At 39.3% G+C, this 20295-nt stretch overlaps 1 protein-coding gene across 1 annotated transcript in view; it reads right to left on the bottom strand.

Annotated features, from left to right (window-relative positions):
• LOC136144146 (ATP-binding cassette sub-family C member 4-like) overlaps positions 1–20295 on the bottom strand; it is a 158554-nt gene that overhangs the window by 67000 nt on the left and 71259 nt on the right. The window contains exons 19-20 of the mRNA XM_065901806.1: positions 19680–19826; positions 15560–15639 (exon numbers count right to left, since the gene is read on the bottom strand). Of these exons, the coding sequence (XP_065757878.1) occupies positions 15560–15639; positions 19680–19826 (227 nt within the window). The remainder of the gene's footprint in view (positions 1–15559; positions 15640–19679; positions 19827–20295) is intronic.

The following is a 20295-nucleotide window of genomic DNA, read 5'->3' as shown; positions in this document are numbered from 1 at the left end:
TGCGTCAGCTATCTATGTAGGGATAAAGAAGTGGTTAATTACAAATTCAGAGTAACATATCTAATAACAGTATTATCTAATTTTACAAATGGAGACAGTGAGGCACAGGGAGAGGAAAAGCAACTTGCAAAGGACATTGCAAAGCCTGAGTCACGGAGCTGGGAAGCCCATGTCATGAGCCTTTATGACATATTTAAGCTTGCCCCCAATATACAGCCATCTTTCTATCATTATACTAAGTATTTAAAATGTCCATTCCAAAGGTTAGCTATTATAACAACACCAGACTCCATTTACAATGTACGTACTGTATGTAAGGCTCTGTCCTGAGTTCCATGAACATTCTCTTAATCATATTATACCCTGAGATGGCATTCTCTTGGGAAATGATTTTGGTTTAAAAAAGACAGTCGGTAGAACAGAAAATGATATCGTTGGTTGATGTTGATTTAAGCATCCATTTTATCAGGAAAAGCATGATACCCTGGAGGACAGTATCAGGCAATAAGAATACAATCAACATTTAGTGTCTGCCTGCTATGAAAGTGGGGTGAGGTGGTAGGGACTTGCAGATTCACCCAGCCTGGGCCAAGGTCTCTGAAGTTTATGATCTCAGGTGGATACAAATCCATGGTGATCTACACAGGGTGCTGGGGAAACACAGGGAAGAATATCTGAATATTTTTGGACAGTTCTAAGACTTATGACTGATTTTATAGGCTTGTTTAACAAATAGAAAGAATGGCATGAATGACTTGCAGGCAGTAATAACAGTTGATGGAAATTTTGACCAAAAAGGAACCAGGATGAGAAGGTTGAGATGCTTGTCTGAGTTAACACTGGCCGTTCTTTAAGATAATAAATATGAGGTTGGCAGGGTAAGTGGTTGTCCTAAAGTTTCCCAGGAAGGTATTGCTTATCCTAAAGAAACAGAGGAGCAGTTTATGCTCAGGGAATCCCAGAGCCCCAGCTTCAGACAGGAGGAACAAACAATCAGAACTGTGACTCTGTGGCCAGGAGCCCTTGAGAACCAAACTGCATGATCTGGATGGAGACCCATGTGCTTATCCTGTCTCTCTCCGCCTCTGCTGTGGTATCAAAAGAAAACTCAGAGTGAAGATGATGGAATTCTGAAGAAATAAATGCTAATCATAAGTGGAGAAAAATAAGACTTTCTGACCTCCCTCCTATTAGACCTATTAAAAAACAATTTCCTACAGCCACTGGTTTGACTGTGCATCCCACTATGCTACAACCTTCATGTTCATGGGGAGGGGTCCTTCCAGCTCCTTCTATGTCTAGCCTTTAGGCCACTTGGCTTTCCATTTTTGTCAAAAAAAAAAAAAAACTACTAAAATGTCAATTATAAAAAAAAAGCAAATTACTGGTTTTTAGCAGACCTGCATCATTTGATGGATAACATTCATCCATTTCAATAATGTGGCTCTCCCCAGGTGGCTTCCCTGGTGAATCAGTCATTAAAGAATCTGACTGCTATTCATGAGACCCAGGTTTGATCCCTGGGTCAGGGAGTTCCCCTGGAGAAGGATATGGCAACCCACTCCAGTATTCTTGCCTGGAAAATCACATGGACAGAGGAAACTGGCAGGCTAGAGCCCATGGGGTCAAAAAGAGTCAGATAAGACTGAGCAACAAAACCACTCCAGGTGAGGGCCTTTTATGACTAACCTAGCCTGACAGGTAACCTGGGAAGCAGAGGTAAGATCAAAATGAAGGACTCCATGGAAGCTGGGTCAATGCTTTTTCCTTAGGTACCCACTGAAGATACATTACTAATGCTCCCAGAAGCTCTGGAGTTAGGTTCAGATTTCATGGCCCTAAATTCTAAAGCAATTCAAAGAGGATGTCTCTAACAGCTTTATTACACACACACACACACACACACACACACACACACACACACACACACACACACAACATATTGTTTTTCCAAGTGGCTCAGATGGTTAAGAATCTGCCTGTAATGCAGGAGACCCAGGTTTGATTCCTGGGTTTGGAAGATCTCCTGGAGAAGGGACTGGCAACCAACTCCAGTATCCCTGCCTGGAAAAGTCCATGGACAGAGGAACCTGGCAGGCTACAGTCCGTGGGGTCCCAAAGAGTTGGACATGACTGAGCACTTTTACTTTTATATGTATATACATTTGTGAATCTTTTATTGCCAGTCATCTCAAACCCCTTATAGAAGCTTGTAGAAGATGAAAATAGTATCTAAGCAAAAAGTTAACATCTGAAGAAGGAAACAAAAGATCCTAGTGTACAATAAACACATAATAAATCCTTTCCTTGAAGCCAACTTCATTTCTTTCTCCTACATTCCCAGGAATTCCAAAAAGCCCAATTCAAGCTACATACACATTTCCCCCCACCTGGTTGGATTCCAGGCCCATCTGATGGACCACAGCACCACAGCCAGTGCTTCTGCACCTCTGTCACACTATGGAACAGAGACAGTGATGAGTATATAGAAAGAAGCATACTGACCCAGAAGCAAGTGACCCAAGTCCTGATGTCCCCCAAATAAGGAGAATCATTATTTTTATATATTTCCCATTTGGACCACACCATTTGGGAAATTCTATCCAAAGTCTATGAATCCACAAGCACAAATAAAAAAATTCTTATATGAACTCTTTCACTTGAGAGAAAATTGTGATTTTTCACAATTCAGAAAAATTCTTCAGTTGGCAGAGGATGACAATCTATACTTGGAGGAGAAACTCCATTAGCCCAATATTGTGCTGAGATAGGGCTTCCCTGGTGGCTCAGATGGTAAAGAATCTGCCTGCAATGTGGGAAACCTGCCTTTGATCCCTGTGTTGAGAAGATCCCCTGGAGGAGGACATGGCAACCCTCTCCAGTATTCTTGCCTGCAGAATCCCCAGGGACAGAGGAACCTGGCAGGCTATAGTCCATGAGGTTGTAAAGAGTTGGACATGACTGAGCGACTAAGCACACAAGCTTAACACTAACCAAGGGTCAGTGCTGAGTCTTCATGTAAGCAGATACAGTAGCTTGTACGTCTCAAGAAGTTTAGAGATCAGCTCTGGTTCGCAGATCCCTCCTTCGTCACCACTGTTTCCTTTGATATCATTCAACTCATTTAACTCTGTTAAATTAGGACATTATAAAATGTTGGTGAGTCTTAGCTATATCATGAGTCTGAGCTATACAAACCCTGGACTTCCCTGGTGACTCAGATGGTAAAGAACCTGCCTGCATTGCAGGAAGACCCGGGTTTGATCCCTGGGTCGGGAAGATTCCCTGAAAAGGAGAATGGCACCCCACTCCATTATTCTTGCCTGGAGAATTCCATGGACAGAGGAGGCTGACAGTCTACAGTCCATGAGATTGCAAAGAATTGGACACAACTGAGTCACTAATATGCATACATACACAAGTACAAACCCTAAGACTAACCTTTTCTATACCTTCCCTTTGCTTGGGATACATTAATCACATTCTTCATCCCTTGTTTGGTTGCCTTGGATCTTTTCACAACCACGTCAGCTCTGGGACCTGGGTATCCTTCAATTCACTCTCAACTGAGAGTCACAGCTAACTCCACTGAACAGTGAATGGTGGGGTTTGGGTCACACTTTGTTAACCAGCACAACAGGAAGCTTTAGGGAAACATGGTGTATTTCTTCCTTCGTGTTTAGTGTATCTCATTGATAAATAGCTTCCTTTCCGCTTCTGTCAGGGTTCAACCTTATTGCCAAATTTAAGTCTGGAGTCCTCTTATTTGATAATTTAACAAGGTACACTTTAAAAAGCACCATTACAGGGAAATCTACTTAACATTCTGTGATAATCTATATGAGAAAAGAATCTGAAAAAGAATGAATATATGTACATGTATAACTAAATCACTTTGCTGTACAAATGAAACAAACACAACATTGTAAATCAACCATATTCCAATAAAATTAAAATAATTTTTAAAAAAGAAAAAAGTCTTTAAAAAACTAAAAGTCAAGGGTTTTGAAATCCATCTTATAAATAAAAGAAAAAAACAGCATATTAAAATATGTAGAAGAATGAAAATAAGAAAAAAAATAGACTCTTGAAAGTCCCTGGGACAGCAAGGAGATCAGTCAATCCCAAAGGAAATCAACACTGATTATTCACTGGAAAGACTGGATGCTGAAGCTCCAATACTCTGGCCACTGATGTGAAGCGCTGACTCACTGGAAAAGACCCTGATGCTAGGAAAGATTGAGGACAGGAGGAGAAAGGAGCGACTGAGGAAGAGATGGTTGGATGGCATCATCCACTCAATGGACATGAGTTTGAACGAACTCTGGGAGATAGTGAAGGACAGGCACACCTGGCGTGCTGCAGTCCACGAGGCCACAAACAATCAGATACAACTAAGCAACTAAATAACAAAAGACTTGAATGAAAAAGAAAGCTAACTTCTAAGCAAAAAAATCAACAACCACAAATCATGGTTCTTTGAAATCACCACAAAAATGCAAAAGGAAAAATAAAAAGAGAGAAAGAGAGAATTTATAATTTACATGAATTAAAGGAGGATAACACAAAAGATTAGGCTTCCCTGGTGGCTCAGATGGTAAAGAATCTGCTTGCAATAGGGGAGATCCAGGTTTGAGCCCTAGGTTGGGAAGTCGCCCCGGAAAAGGAAATGGCCACCTATACCAGTATTTTTTTTTTTCATTTATTTGTATCAGTTAGATGCTAATTACTTAACAATATTGTAGTGGTTTTTCCATACATTGACATGAATCAGCCATGGATTTACATGTGTTCCTCATCCCGATCCCCCCTCCTGCCTCCCTCCCCACCACATCCCTCTGGGTTTTCCCAGTGCACCAGCCCTGAGCACTTGTCTCATGCATCCAACCTGGACGGGTGATCTGTTTCACCCTTGATAGTATACTTGTTTCAATGCTATTCTCTCAGAACGTCCCACCCTCACCTTCTCCCATAGAGTCCAAAAGTCTGTTCTGCACATCTGTGTCTCTTTTTCTGTTTTGCATATAGGGTTATCATTACCATCTTTTAAAATTCAATATATATGTGTTAGTATACTGTACTGGTGTTTATCTTTCTGGCTTAATTCACTCTGTATAATGGGCTCCAGTTTCATCCATCTCATCAGAACTGATTCAAATGAATTCTTTTTAACGGCTGAGTAATATTCCATGGTATATATGTACCACAGCTTCCTTATCCATTCGTCTGCTGATGGGCATCTAGGTTGCTTCCATGTCCTGGCAGTTATAAACAGTGCTGTGATGAACACTGGGGTGCACGTGTCTCTTTCAGATCTGGTTTCCTCAGTGTGCATGCCCAGGAGTGGGATTGCTGGGTCATATGGCAGTTCTCTTTTCAGTTTTTAAGGAATCTCCACACTGTTCTCCATAGCGGCTATACTAGTTTGCATTCCCACCAACAGTGTAAGAGGGTTCCCTTTTCTCCACACCCTCTCCAGCATTTATTGCTTGTAGACTTTTGGATAGCAGTCATTCTGACTGGCATGTAATGGTACCTCATTGTGGTTTTGATTTGCATTTCTCTGATAGTGAGTGATGTTGAGCATCTTTTCATGTGTTTGTTAATCATCTGTATGTCTTCTTTGGAGAAATGTCTGTTTAGTTCTTTGATTGGGTTATTTATTTTTCTGGAATTGAGCTGCAGGAGTTGCTTATATATTTCTGAGATTAATCTTTTGTCTGTTACTTCATTTGCTATTATTTTCTTCCATTCTGAAGGCTGTCTTTTCACCTTGCTTATAGTTTCTTTTGTTGTGCAAAAGCTTTTAAGTTTAATTAGGTCCCATTTGTTTATTTTTCCTTTTATTTCCAATACTCTGGGAGGTGGGTCATAGAGGATCCTGCTGTGATTTATGTCGGAGAGTGTTTTGCCTATGTTCTCCTCTAGGAGTTTTGTAGTTTCTGGTCTCACATTTAGATCTTTAATCCATTTTGAGTTTATTTTTGTGTATGGTGTTAGAAAGTGCTCTAGTTTCATTCTTTTACAAGTGGTTGACCAGTTTTCCCAGCACCACTTGTTAAAGAGTTTGTCTTGTTTCCATTGTATATCCTTGCCCCTTTTGTTGAAGATAAGGTGTCCATAGGTACGTGGATTTATCTCTGGGCTCTCTATTTTGTTCCATTGATCTATATTTCTGTCTTTGTGCCAGTACCATACTGTCTTGATGACTGTGGCTTTGTAGTAGAGCCTGAAGTCAGGCAGATTGATTCCACCAGTTCCATTCTTCTTTCTCAAGATTGCTTTGACTATTCAAGGTTTTTTATATTTCCATACAAATTATGAAATTATTTGTTCTACTTCTCTGAAAAGTACCGTCAGTAGCTTGATAGGGATTGCATTGAATCTATAGATTGCTTTAGGTAGTATAGTCATTTTCACAATATTTTTTCTTCCAATCCATGAACCTAGTATATTTCTCCATCTATTTGTGTCCTCTTTGATTTCTTTCACCAGTGTTTTATAGTTTTCTATATATAGGTCTTTCATTTCTTTAGGCAGATATACTCCTAAGTATTTTATTCTTTTTGTTGCAATGGTGAATGGTATTGTTTCCTTAATTTCTCTTTCTGTTTTCTCATTGTTAGTTATACCAGTATTCTCACCTGGAGAATCCCATGGACAGAGGAGTCTGACAGGTTACAGTCCATGGGGTTATAAAGAGTCAGACATGACTGAGGAACTAACACTTTAGCTTTCATTTTAACACATAAGATACCATAAGCATTACAAAGAGAATATAATAAACATTGTGCAGATAAATTTTTAAATTTTAATGTAAAGGACAAATATCTTTAAAAGTTACATACAAAACTAGCATAATGACATAGAAAACCTGAGTAACTGCATATTGATTTAAGAATTTGAATCCTTTTTAAAATTGCCATACTGTACAGTTTGTGAGATCTTGGTTTTCCTACCAGCAATCAAACTCAGGCCCACAGCAGTGAAAGCACCAAGTTGTGACCACTAGACCACCAATGAATTTCCTGAATACATAATTTTTAAATTTCTCAAAGAAAAGACTGTAAGTCCAGAGGGCTTCACAAAAACCTTGTGCAGAAAAGTGTTACCAAACTTTTCCAGCGTACTTTCCCAGGGTCCAGCATTACCATGATACAAAAACCAGATGAAGACTTTAAAAGAAAGAAAAATTGCAAACCAAACTGTCTTAGAATATTAAACAACATACCAATGAACTGAATATAGCAATATAAAAAAGATAATATTCCACAATCTAACTTGACTGGGCAAGCCCATAATCCTCAGGGTCGCCTATTACAAAGGACAGGCTAGAACATTTGGGCAGGAGCTGATGCTGTTCACCACATGCAGGATTTCTTTTTACTTCAGGGAGGCTTTGTCCCTACTAAAATCAACTGATTATGGACTTCAATCACATCTACAAAAATACCTACAGAGCAAAAAAAAAAAAAAAAAAAAAAAACCTACAGAGCAACACACAAATCAACTTTTGACTGAAAAACTGAGGAATGTAGTCTGGTCAAGCTGACACTAAACTGACCATTAAAAATGGAAATATTTCCCATGTATTTTCATGAGGATACATAAGATGCTTTTGAACTGTGGTATTGGAGAAGACTCTTGAGAGTCCCTTGGACTACAAGGAAATCCAACCAGTCCATCCTAAAGGAAATCAGTCCTGAATATTCATTGGAAAGACTGATGCTGAAACTGTAACTCCAATACTTTGGCCACCTGATATGAAGAATTGACTCATTGGAAAAGACCCTGATTCTGGGGAAGATTGAAGGCAACAGGAGAAGGGGATGATAGAGGATGAGATCGTTCGATGGCATCACCGACTCGATGGACATGAGTTTTGAGTAAGCTCCAGGAGTTGCTAATGGACAGGGAGGTCTGGCGTGCTGTGGTTCATGGAGTTGCAAAGAGTCAGACATGACTGAACAACTGATCTAACTGACATACTTCTGGTAACAAAAGCTGACAAAATATTTTAAGGAAAGCAAATTATAGACCAATATCCTTCATGAAAAACAGGTACAGAAATTCTTGACAAACTACAAACAGCAATAAATAAAAAGATGCTACATTCATTTTAGTTCAGTTACTCAGTCGTGTCCGACTCTTTGTGACCCCATGAACCACAGCACGCCAGGCCTCCCTGTCCATCACCAACTCCCGCAGTCCACCAAAACCAATGTCCACTGAGTTGGTGATGCCATCTAACCATCTCATCTTCTGTTGTCCCCTTCTCCTCCTGCATTCAATCTTTCCCTGCATCAGGGTCTTTTCAAATGAGTCAGCTCTTTGCACCAGGTGGCCGAAGTATTGGAGTTTCAGCTTCAACATCAGTCCTTCCAATGAACATCCAGGACTGATTTCCTTTAGGATGGACTGGTTGGATCTCCTTGCAGTCCAAGGGATTCTCAACTGTCTTCTCCAACGTCACAGTTCAAAATCATCAATTCTTCTGTGCTCAGCTTTCTTTAGAGTCCAACTCCTACATCCATACATAACTACTAAAAAAAAACCATAGTCATGACTAGATGGACTTTTGTTGTCAAAATAATGTCTCTGCTTTTTAATATGCTATCTAGGTTGGTCATAACTTTCCTAACAAGGAGTAAGTGTTTTTTAATTTCATGGCTGCACTCACCATCTGCCGTGTTTTTAGAGCCCCCAAAAATAAAGTCAACCACTGTTTCCACTGTTTCCCCATCTATTTGCCATGAAGTGATGGGACCAGATGCCATGATCTTAGTTTTCTGAATGTTGAGCTTTAAGCCAACTTTTTCACTCTCCTCTTTCAAGTAAAGTCTTTTCCAGGAATGTTAAGTTTATCTTTCAAATACCAATCACCATAATTCACATTAAGAGAGTAAAGATAAGTAATTGTATGACCAGCTGAAGAGATGCAGAAGAAATATTTGTTAAAATTCAATACCTCTTCTTCATTTTTTAAAAAAAGTAAAATTCTTGCAATTGAGGAACTAAAAGAAGTATTTTCAATATAACAGATATCTACCTAAAATGCAATTAATATTATTTGTAATGAAAAATTATTGATTTTTCCCTGAGAATACAAGATTATAGTATCTAACCAATTCTCTTTAACATTAACTGGAAAGTCTAGCCACAAGTCAAGAAAAGGAAATAAAAGTCATAAATATTGGAAATGAAGATACAAAACTGTGATTATTTACAGCTGACATGATTGCATATGGACAAAATCCTATAGAATTAAAAAAATAAAAAAGCATACCACTATTGACTCCATCAATGCAAAGTTAATTCACAAATAAATCAACTATATTTCTATAGACTAGCAACAAGCAAGTGAATAATGGTATCAGAAACAAGACTTCCCTAGTGTTCCAACTGGTTAAGAATTCACCTGCCAATGCAGGGAACATGGGTTTGATCCCTGGTTTGGGAAGAATCCACATGTGCAGAGCAGCTAAGCCCATGTGCCACAACTACTGAGCCCAGGCTCTAGAACCAGATTGCTGCAACTACTGGCACCCATGAGCCCTCTAGCCCATACTCTGCAATAGAAAAGCCATCAAAATCAGAAGTCCACCCATAGCTACTAGTCACCCCCTCTCACCGCAACTAGAGAAAGCCCATATATAACAAAGGAGGCCCAGTGCATCCAAAATAAATGAATAAATATTTTTTTAAAAATCCAATAATACTATGAAAAAGCAAATATGCATGAATAAATTTAACCAGAGAAGTGTAAGATGTCTATAGTAAAAATTACAAATTATTTCTAAAATTAAAGGCCTAAATAAGCAGAGACACATATTAGTAACTGTAGATCCAACATTGTTAAGACTCAGACTTCTCAAATATTTTACAGCTAAAAGGAAATATTAATAAAACTTTCAGGCTTTTATTTAAAAACAAATTGAAAGACTCCTAAAATTTACACATAAAAGTAAAAGAATCCAGAATGATTAAAGCAACCTTGACAAAGAAGCACAAAGTTAGACAATTTAAACTATGGGTTTCATCTCTCATTAAAATGTACAGTAACTAAGAATGCAGTATTAGTATAAGGATCAAAATATCAGCATAAACTGCAACTACTGAGGAACAAAATAAATTATACAGATGCAGATTTCCTTAATTCAATGCATAAAAGTCTTTAACAAATGTGTCCAGAAAAATTGGAAAAAATATAACTCAACCACCAATTACTCTTTCACATATAAAAATTAGTGCAAGATGCATCAATATCTAAAATGGTAGAACATAGAAGAATATCTTCACAGTTCTAAGGATAGGCAAATATTTCTTAGGATACAAAAACATCAACTGCGAAAGAAAAAGGTAAACATTAGACTTCATCAAAATTAAACCTTGATCTCCACTAAGGATATAAATGGCAAGCCACTGACTGGAAGAAAATATCCACAAAGGACTCGTATTAAATATATGTTAAAAATAAACGTCCCCAAGGGAAATTTGAGGAAGGGGTTAGGGAAGGGGTCCACACCACAGAAATCTCAAAATGACAAACTCATTATTCAGTGGGAGAGGCTGGAATACTCTCTACACACTTTCCCTGACATCCCTACACAACGAAATGCAAGGGTCAGAGGTGCTGAGACAAGCAAAGGCTGTAAAAGCAAGTGACCCATAATAACCAATTATGCTGATTCTCAGGCTTCGTTCTCAATATCCAGATGCACTGGCATGTTCTTCTGTGCTCCCCTTTCTGGAAAGAAATGACTGAGGACACCTCCTTCACATTTTCTTTTTCTTGGGCATTTTCACTTCATAAAACTGCAGTCAGTGCGTCGTGTGTGCTGAGGAGGGAATGACACAGCATTACCTGTGTAACACACAGCATTGTAGCTGTGGTGAGGTGCTCTCACCACAGCCGGCATTGGTGGCTCAAGGGTATTTGCCCTTTGTGTCCATGAACGGACGTGAAGACTCAGTTCAGCTCTGACAAGCTGCTGATTTTGTTTTTTTCCTGCTGAATGAGGGATGTGTGGGGAATAAGCATTTTACAACTTAGTTTTCCTCAATAAATTACAGTGTTTTTCTGGGAGCAGCTGTGTGCAAGTTCACACGCCCCAAACTTTTTTTTTTTTTTTTTAATTAAAATGCCTAAACCTAACTTCCACATCTCACTTTCAGTTTTACTTATTTTAGCAGTAGGAAGACTCCTTGGAGGTGATGATTTCAATGACAAGAATTGTAGATAATTGAGACTTCTTACTCAGTGTTATTTGGGACTTTGGCAAATTGTATGAAAATTACATTACTCTGAAATACTTAATGCTCAATGGTCTGTCTTGAAAACAACTGATTTTTATTTTGTGAGTCTACATAAGAAAGTGTCCATTCAAATCTTCAAGGATCATAAACCTGGAATCTCTGTGATACAAAATCTTGAGTTGATATTTATGGGTCTGGAAACTCTCTCTGACAATAACTTTAATGCAACATAATGCCATTTTGCCAAAGGCAAAAGGAGAAAAGGAAAGCAGAGAACGAGATGGCTGGATGGCATCACTGATTCAATGGACATGAACTTGGGCAAACTCTGGGAGATAGTGAGGGACAGGAAGACCTGGTGTGCTGCAGTTTATGGGGTCACAAAGAGTTGAACATGACTTAGTGACTGAACAACAACAAATACCACTGTCATCAGACTATTTCCTACCTAAAACACATATGTGGTATTTTAAAAACAGTTACTTACTGCTCAACATGCATTTAGATGTTATGCAAATAAGAATATTAAAATGAATTTCATTTTGTCTTTCCAACAATCTTGTTAAGTGGGCATTATTTTTCCATTTTACAGAAAGGAGAGTGTGGCTTTGTGGGGCAGAGACGGTAAGAGGGAAAGCTGGGACGGGGGCTTGGAAAGGGAGACTGCGGGGCTCTGCACTGCCTCACTTTAAAGCTGTTGACATCATGAATGACTATCAGGTGCAATCACACCACATAAATTGATTTTTTAAGCTGCTTTCCTTCATCCTTTGAAATGGTAAGCAGCTCCAATTTCCCCCACCACTCATATAATGGGACTAAACAGGCAACATATCTGGTAGCTGTGAGAGTCAGTGTACAGGATGGTGCACAAACTCACGATCACCTCTCTGTTGGGATCTGGTCTCTGAATGACATCACCTGAGGGGGTGGACTGTCCTGCAGTGTAGACAACTACTCAGAATCCAGGGTTTTCCTTAGCAACACCTGGCATAACTTTCACAAAATATTAAATAAATCATCTGAAATTTCATTTAAGGGAGTGAGAAGAAATTAGATGAAGGAACGTATATGGAATAAATACTTTAGAAGTAATAAAAATAAAAACAATCAAGAATCTTCAAAGGTTTATACAACAAGGATAAGCAAAATAATCAAAAATGAGTTTGAAACAGGTGCGCTTACACAGCTGAACAAGGACTTTCCAGCCCCGTCCCTTCCCCTCCTCAGCTGGTGATAGAAAGACTGGGCCTCACACAGCAATGTGGCTTCCACCAACACTTCCTGCCCCACCATCCACAGCAGCCTTTCCCTCTCATCTGGAGTCAAAGGTCAGCTCCTAGAAGCTCCGCCACCTCCTGGGCGAGGAGTCAGCTCTTTGAGTCAGGTGGGCAAAGTATTGGAGTTTCAGCTTCAACACTAGTCCTTCCAATGAACGCCCAGGACTGATCTCCTTTAGGATGGACTGGTTGGATTTCCTTGCAGTCCAAGGGACTCTCAAGAGTCTTCTCCAACACCACAGTTCAAAAGCACTGGCGCTCAGTTTTCTTTATAGTCCAGCTTTCACATCCATACATGACTACTGGAAAAACCACAGCCATGACTAGATGGACCTTTGTTGTCAAAGTAATGTCTCTGCTTTATAATATGCAGTCTAGGTTGGTCATAACTTTCCTTCCAAGGAGTAAGCGTCTTTTACTTCCATGGCTGCACTCAACATCTGCAGTGATTTTGGAGCCGCTCCAAAAAAATTCTGCCACTGTTTCCACTGTTTCCCCATCTACTTGCCATGAAGTGAGGGGACCAGATGCCATGATCTTAGTTTTCTGAAAGTTGAGCTTTAAGCCAACTTTTTCACTTTCCTCTTTCATTTATATCAAGAGGCTCTTTAGTTTTTCTTCACTTTCTGCCATAAGGGAGGTGTCATCTGCATATCTGAGATTATTGATATTTCTCCCAGCTATCTTGACTCCAGCTTGTGTTTCATCCAGCCCAGCGTTTCTCATGATGTACTCTGCATATAAGTTAAATAAGCAGGGTGACAAAATACAGCATTAACGTAGTCCCTCTTATATTTGGAACCAGTCTTTTGTTCCATGTCCAGTTCTAACTGTTGCTTCCTGAGCTGCATAAAGATTTCTCAGGAGGCAGGTCAGGTGGTCTGGTATTCCCATCTCCTTCAGAATTTTCCACAGTTTATTGTGATCTACACAATCAAAAGTGTTGGCATAGTCAATAAAGAAGTAGTAGATGTTTTTCTGGAACTCTCTTGCTTTTTTGATGATCCAGAGGGTGTTGGTAATTTGATCTCTGGTTCCTCTACCTTTTCTAAACCCAACTTGAACATCTGGAAGCTCACAGTTCACATATTGTTGAAACCTGGCTTGGAAAATTTTGAACATCACTTCACTAACGTGTGAGATGAGTGCAATTATGCAGTAGTTTGAGCATTCTTTAGCATTGCCTTTATTAGGGGTTGGAATGAAAACTGACCTTTTCCAGTCCTGTGGCCACTGCTAAGTTTTCCAAATTTGCTGGCATACTGAGTGCAGCACTTTTACGGCATTATCTTTTAGGATCTGAAGTAGCTCAACTGGAATTCCATCACCTCCACTAGCTTTGTTTTAGTGATGCTTCCTAAGGCCCACTTGATGTCACATTCCAGGATGTCTAGCTCTAGGTGAGTGATCACACCATTGTGATTATCTGGGTCGTGAAGATCTTTTTTGTACAGTTATATGTATTCTTGCCACCTCTTCTTAATATCTTCTGATTCGGTTAGGTCCATATCATTTCTGTGCTTTATTGAGTCCATCTTTGCATGAAATATCCCCTTGGTATCTTTAATTTTCTTGAAGAGATCTCTAGTCTATCCCATTCTATTGTTTTCCTCTATTTCTTCACACTGATCACTGAGGAAGACTTTCTTATCCCTCCTCGCTATTCTTTGGAACTCTGCATTAAAATGGGTATATCTTTCCTTTTCTCCTTTGCTTTTCACTTCTCTTCTTTTCACAGCTATTTGTAAGGCCTCCTCAGACAGTCATTTTGCTTTTTTGCATTTCTTTTTCCTGGGGAATGGTCTTGATCCCCGTCTCCTCTACAATGTCCTGAACCTTCATCCATAGTTCATCAGGCACTCTGTCCATCAGATCTAGTCCCTTCAATCTATTTCTCACCTCCATTGTATAATCATAAGGGATTTGATTAAGGTCAAACCTGAATGGTCTAGTGGTTTTCCCTACTTTCTTCAATCTAAGTCTGAATTTGGTAATAAGACACCTTAAGACAGAGCAATCAGCTTGTGAAAAGAAAAACTGTCTACAAAAGCAAAAGACATTTTCTGAGATGACTTTGATCCCATAATCGAATTACTGGCTTAAAAGTCTTCATATCTTAAGGTTCTCTCTATGAAACTTGGTGGACTTCCCAGGTGGCTCAGTGGTAAGAATCTGCCTACACTGCAGGAGACACAAGTCTGATCTCTGGGTCAGGAACATTCTCTGGACAAGGAAATGGCAACCCACTCTAGTATTCTTGCCTGAAAAATTCCATGGATGGAGAAGCCTGGTGGGCTGCAGTCCATGGTGTTACAAAAGAGTCCCACAATTTAGCAACTAAACAACATTGTCCTTGTTAAAGTATTATTTCACCTTATTTTTAACCATTTTTTTCTTTGTAAGTAACCACACCTGGCTTTATCCAAATAAAATGGTACAGCAAATAATTGTCCCCTGTAGGAATACAATGTATCATGCTCGTGCTCAGCTGTGTCCAACTCTTTGCAGCTTCATGGACTATAGCCCGCCAGGCTCCTCTGTGTAATTTTCTCATTTTTCAGGGCATCTTCCCAACCCAGGAATTGAACCCACATCTCTTGCATCTCCTGCATTGGCAGGTAAATTCTTTACCACTGAGCCACTTGGGAAGCCCAATACAATGCATAATTTAGCTGATCTAGGTTATCTTTCCATGAGAGGTGATTATCTCTCTGTTATGAGACATGCTCACAGTAATTGACAAAAGACACGTGGAAGGTAGAGGGAGAACCATTTACCCTGCACATCGCTGCTTCAGACCAACCTTGACGTGACTATGTAGCCACTCCTGACCCAGGTGTCTCTCATGTAAACTCAGCCTCCCAATCACAGCTGCACTTCTCTCTCAGAAACACAGCCTCTTACGTAAGATAACAGGACACATCAGCAGGTTGAAAGGCCCACCTCCAGTCCCTGTGAAAAATCCATGAGAAACAGGCACTCTGCTCTTCCCTGTGAGAATTCTGGCAGGACTGGTACACTACCTGGATGAAATCTTGAAATATCAGGGGCAACAAGTCATCCATATGCCCAATGTCTTTGAAGAAACGATTTAAAATTCTTCCTGCAAGAATAGGATACAAAAAAATTACTCATTTCCTCAGATAGGAGCTTTAAGAGAAACAATTCATGAACAAATCAAAACAATATTTTTGAAGCCTATATATTTAGGGACTTCCCTGGTGGTATAGTATCCCCAATGCAGGGAACATGGGTTCAATCCCTGGTGCAGGAAGATTCCATATGCTGCAGAGCAACTAAGCCGGTGAGCCAGAACTACTGAAGATCATGTGTCTAGAGCCTGAGCTCTGCAACAGAAAAAGCCACCACAATGTGAACCCCAGGCACTGCAATGAGGAGTGACCCTTGCTCACTGTAACTAGAGAAAGCCCACATGCAGCAACAAAGATGAATGCAACTAAAAATAAATAAATACATCTTTTTTTAAAGTACATGTATTAAATATTTAATATATTGGGCTTCCCTAGGGGCTCATGCTAAATAATCCACTTGCCAATGCAGGAGACATAAGAGACAGGGGTTCAATTCCTGGGTCAGGAAGATCCCTGGAGGAGGAAATGGCAACCCACTCCAGTATTCTTACCTGGGAAATCCCATGGACAGAGGAGCCTGGCAGGCTACAGTCCATGGGACTACAAGAGAGTCAGACATGACTTAGTGGTAACACAACAACGAATTTAATATATTACAAATTCTTATGAAATAAGTCAATGTCAGTAGTAAAAAGAAAGACAAAATAGGATGATACCTAAAGAGAAACAAAAAAACCACCAAAGGCAGTGGGTGGGGAATTGAAATTGAGTCCTGATTTTTAAAAGAATGGGGGAATCTTGTGGCAGTAACAGGAAGGGTTGGTGCATTTGAGAATGTTCCGTCCCTTTAGATCCATCCCATCTAAGACATACTCCAAGTGCTAAATTGGTAAATAAATAGTTGCAAAATACCTAAGTTAATCCTAATTGTTACACCAATTTTGCTTTCATTATCAAGATTAATTTTGCCAAGTGATACTTTTTAAATAAACATAATTATAATCTCTCTGCAATTTTTTTTTCCCTCCAGATGGCTCACAGCAGCTCACATTTTGGGAAATTATGGCTTGTGGCCATTCCCACGTTGTAAGTTTACTACTGGGGTAATAAGCTCTTATTTTCAGAGGTATACCAGGTGTGACAAGCACAGACATACGAATAAGCACCTAAGAAGATCAGAGGGATATAGGATGGAAAACAAAAATATTACTAAATGAGTAAGGATCACTTATCATTGATTTTACTTCCCTTCTCAGAATCCACAATAATAGTATATCCTTAAGGCTGCAGGATAGAATATGAGAATTTCTGGTAAATATCTGGCATAAACTAAAAATGTCGTCTGTCACTTCAGTAAACAAAGGATGCTGCAGCCACCTTTGCAAGGGCGGTGCACCCTGAGGAGACTCAGGATGAGAAAGAACAGGACACTGGCTCCAGACAGGGGAGGTGCACACCAAAGGAACTGTAACAGGGATGAGCCAATATTGACTCCATGCTGGATCTGTTTCTTTGACCATTGCTATTCACTGCTTTTGTCAGGGAACCCTGCCCTTCTGCCTGAATGTTAAACTAAAGTGGCTTTTATCATCTCACATGGAGACAATCTGACCCTCACCACCTGTGAATGGCTGCAGAAAAACTACCTTCTTATTGTGTAAGATAAATGGCCTTTTGACTTCACTCCCTTGCCTACTCTCCCCTATATTCTGTAAAAGAACCAGGCATCCAGACTCCAACAAGATGGTTATTTTGAGATATTAGTCTGCCATCTTCTCAGTCTGCCAGGTTTCCAAATAAAGTCATTATTCTTTAGCCTTAACATGTCGTTTGTAAGACTTACTGGCATTGTGATGTGAGCAGAGCAAGCTTGAACTTGGTAACAAGTAACACCACTCTATGTGGTTTTCTCTTCATGCCATCACATACCAGAAACCAAGACCACAATAAATCATCTATTAAAAAATTAAACTTTTGAAAATAAACACAGAGAAGAGTTCAATTTAATCTACCACTAAAAGAATAATAACTGATGCCCCTAAACCTTTGGACCTATCTTTGCAGTATTTATTTGGGCTTCTATTTTCTTGAAGGAATGAAGTTCTGATAATAGACACAGGAGAGGGAGACAAGATACACACTGGTATGCCTGCTGCTCTAGGATTAGTGATCTTAAAGATTTAAACTTGGTTCCAAATCCTTGAATAATAAATCAGCATCTGGAGAAGTCTACAGGTCATCAACAGCCTGGTTAACAGTGGTCACAACCACTCAGAGGCTGTGGTAACAGAAATTCAGTCTCACTTGATGCTCCCAAATGTATGACTGTAGTTTTCACTTTAACAGGCAAAGTAGAGAGACTTCACAGCAGTAATAGCAAGACTCTTCCACTTATTTCCTCACTCTAGCTTCATAATACCTTAAGATTGTGTGGGCTTCTGCAGTTTACCATCCTGTGCCCCTCACAGGACCTGGACTAAAGAACATGTCTTGAATAAATCTGCACAAGGTTTATTCACTGAACAGACTTATTTAATCCTCACAACAGTCTTGTGAAACAGAAATGGCAGCAGTTAATCCCATTTCACAGGACAGAAGTTCCCAAACACCATGTCAACATCCTCACTAAGGTTCATTAGGCACTGACCCTGTGTTAAGCACTGTGAATGTATTAACCTGCTTAATGCCCACAACATCAAGATATTGGTAAGTGTGTGAACAGTATCTTCATTTTATAGGTAAGAAAATTAAACATAGAGAATGAAACACAGAGAAATTAAATAACTAGCAAATAAGTTTTAACATAACTTTAACTGGCTATTACTATTAGTAACTAGTACTAGGATTGAACCCAGGAAGTTGGCTTCAGACTCCATACTTATAACCATGACAACATCCTGCCTGGAGATTTGCCTGCCCAGTAAGTGTGTGAACAGTATCCTCATTTTACAGGTAAGAAAATTGAAACACAGAGAAATTAAATAACTAGCATATAAGTATTAACATAACCATAACTGGCTATTACTATTAGTAACTAGCACCAGGACTGAACCCAGGAAGTTGGCTCCAGAGTCCATACTTATAACCATGACAACATCCTGCCTGGAGATTTGCTTCTAGTAGTATCTACCTACTTTGGCCTTGATCACACAGCTAGTTGATGACCAGACCAAGGCTACTGCTGTCCTCCCTCCAGTCACATCCCTGCCTCAACAGGCCCTGTCAATCATGATCTACAAAAACAAAACCTCCCTGGGCCTCAGCAGAAGTCTAACCAATTGAACAGAGTGGGCATATGCACTGATGAACTAACTCTTCATAGGAACCCAGGTCAGGAGGCTACCTTCCAAAGCAAGACAGGTCGAAGACCACAGGGAGGAGGAAATAACCACTGGGAACCCTTAGGGACACTCTTACTTAATACTGAAGATCCACCTGCTAGGTACCACAAGACCACTTAAATGTAACCAAAAGTCCATTGTAAAACTAGATAGTTGATTTTATCTAAGAGGATGCTTATATTTCACTGATCTTGTATTTTAATTAATCTTACATTACCATTTAGGTAAAACTCAAAATACGGGCACATGGCAGAGCTCTGTGGTCCCAGAAATGAATGGACAATGCAAGAAAGAAACACATAGCCTGTCTTCTGTAGAGATGTTCCTAGGAAAAAGGTCCTTCCTACTTAGTTTAACACTACATAACACATCCAACGTTTTAACAATTAGTCAAAAACATTTCAATACATTTGCCTCATCTGTCAGGTGTTTCATAAGAAATGGACTCCTAAATCATCCTGCAAAGTAAACATTCATTTATCTTTACAGATATGCATAAATTGGAATAAAAGCTTATATGCTCCTATGTTCAGATTTTCTCTGGTAGGAAAAATTATCAGTGAAGCTTTTGTTGAAAATGAATAAACAGACACAATGATTTTCTTTCAAGTGTATCTTCCATTTTCAAATATGAAATTGTATTTCATACAAACCAGGCACTTAATGTGTTAACAAGACATATTCACTGAAAAATTTGGTGTCTGACTTACCTATTGGATTTATATTGAAGAACAATACCGGAGCTCTTAAAATGGCCTCCAACATTTTGTTGTGCAAAGTTCGTGAAGAATTAACAAGGATGTAGAATATCAACAGAGACCGTGTGATGCCAAAAAGGACAGTAGACACAGTTAACCCTGAAATAAAGAAACATGACTCAGCACAAGATCTCTGTCTTATTCTCAACCATGCTAAATCATGGCAGGCAGTTTAAAAAGATACTGTGTATTTTATTCTATAAATAAAATTTATATAGAGGTTTACATATACAGAATACAGAATAAAAACCATATATCTATGTGTATATATATATATATATATATATATATATATTTATATATAAAGTAGATTCTCTAAGAGTTTAATGCTCTCAAAAAATTCATTTGTAAATAAAAGTGTAAAATCACTGTTTTCCTCTCACTAAATAGAAACAACATGGGGGGAAAATGTGTAAAGTACAGTTTCATTCTGCTGCTGCTGCTGCTAAGTCACTTCAGTCGTGTCTGACTCAGTGCGACCCCATAGACGGCAGCCCACCAGGCTCTGCCGTCCCTGGGATTCTCTAGGCAAGAACACTGGAGTGGGTTGCCATTTCCTTCTCCAATG

Source organism: Muntiacus reevesi, chromosome 11 (assembly GCF_963930625.1).
Source record: "Muntiacus reevesi chromosome 11, mMunRee1.1, whole genome shotgun sequence".
NCBI lineage: Eukaryota > Metazoa > Chordata > Mammalia > Artiodactyla > Cervidae > Muntiacus > Muntiacus reevesi.
The sequence above is the reverse complement of the archived record's forward strand: the minus strand, read 5'-3'. Positions and strand labels throughout refer to the sequence as shown.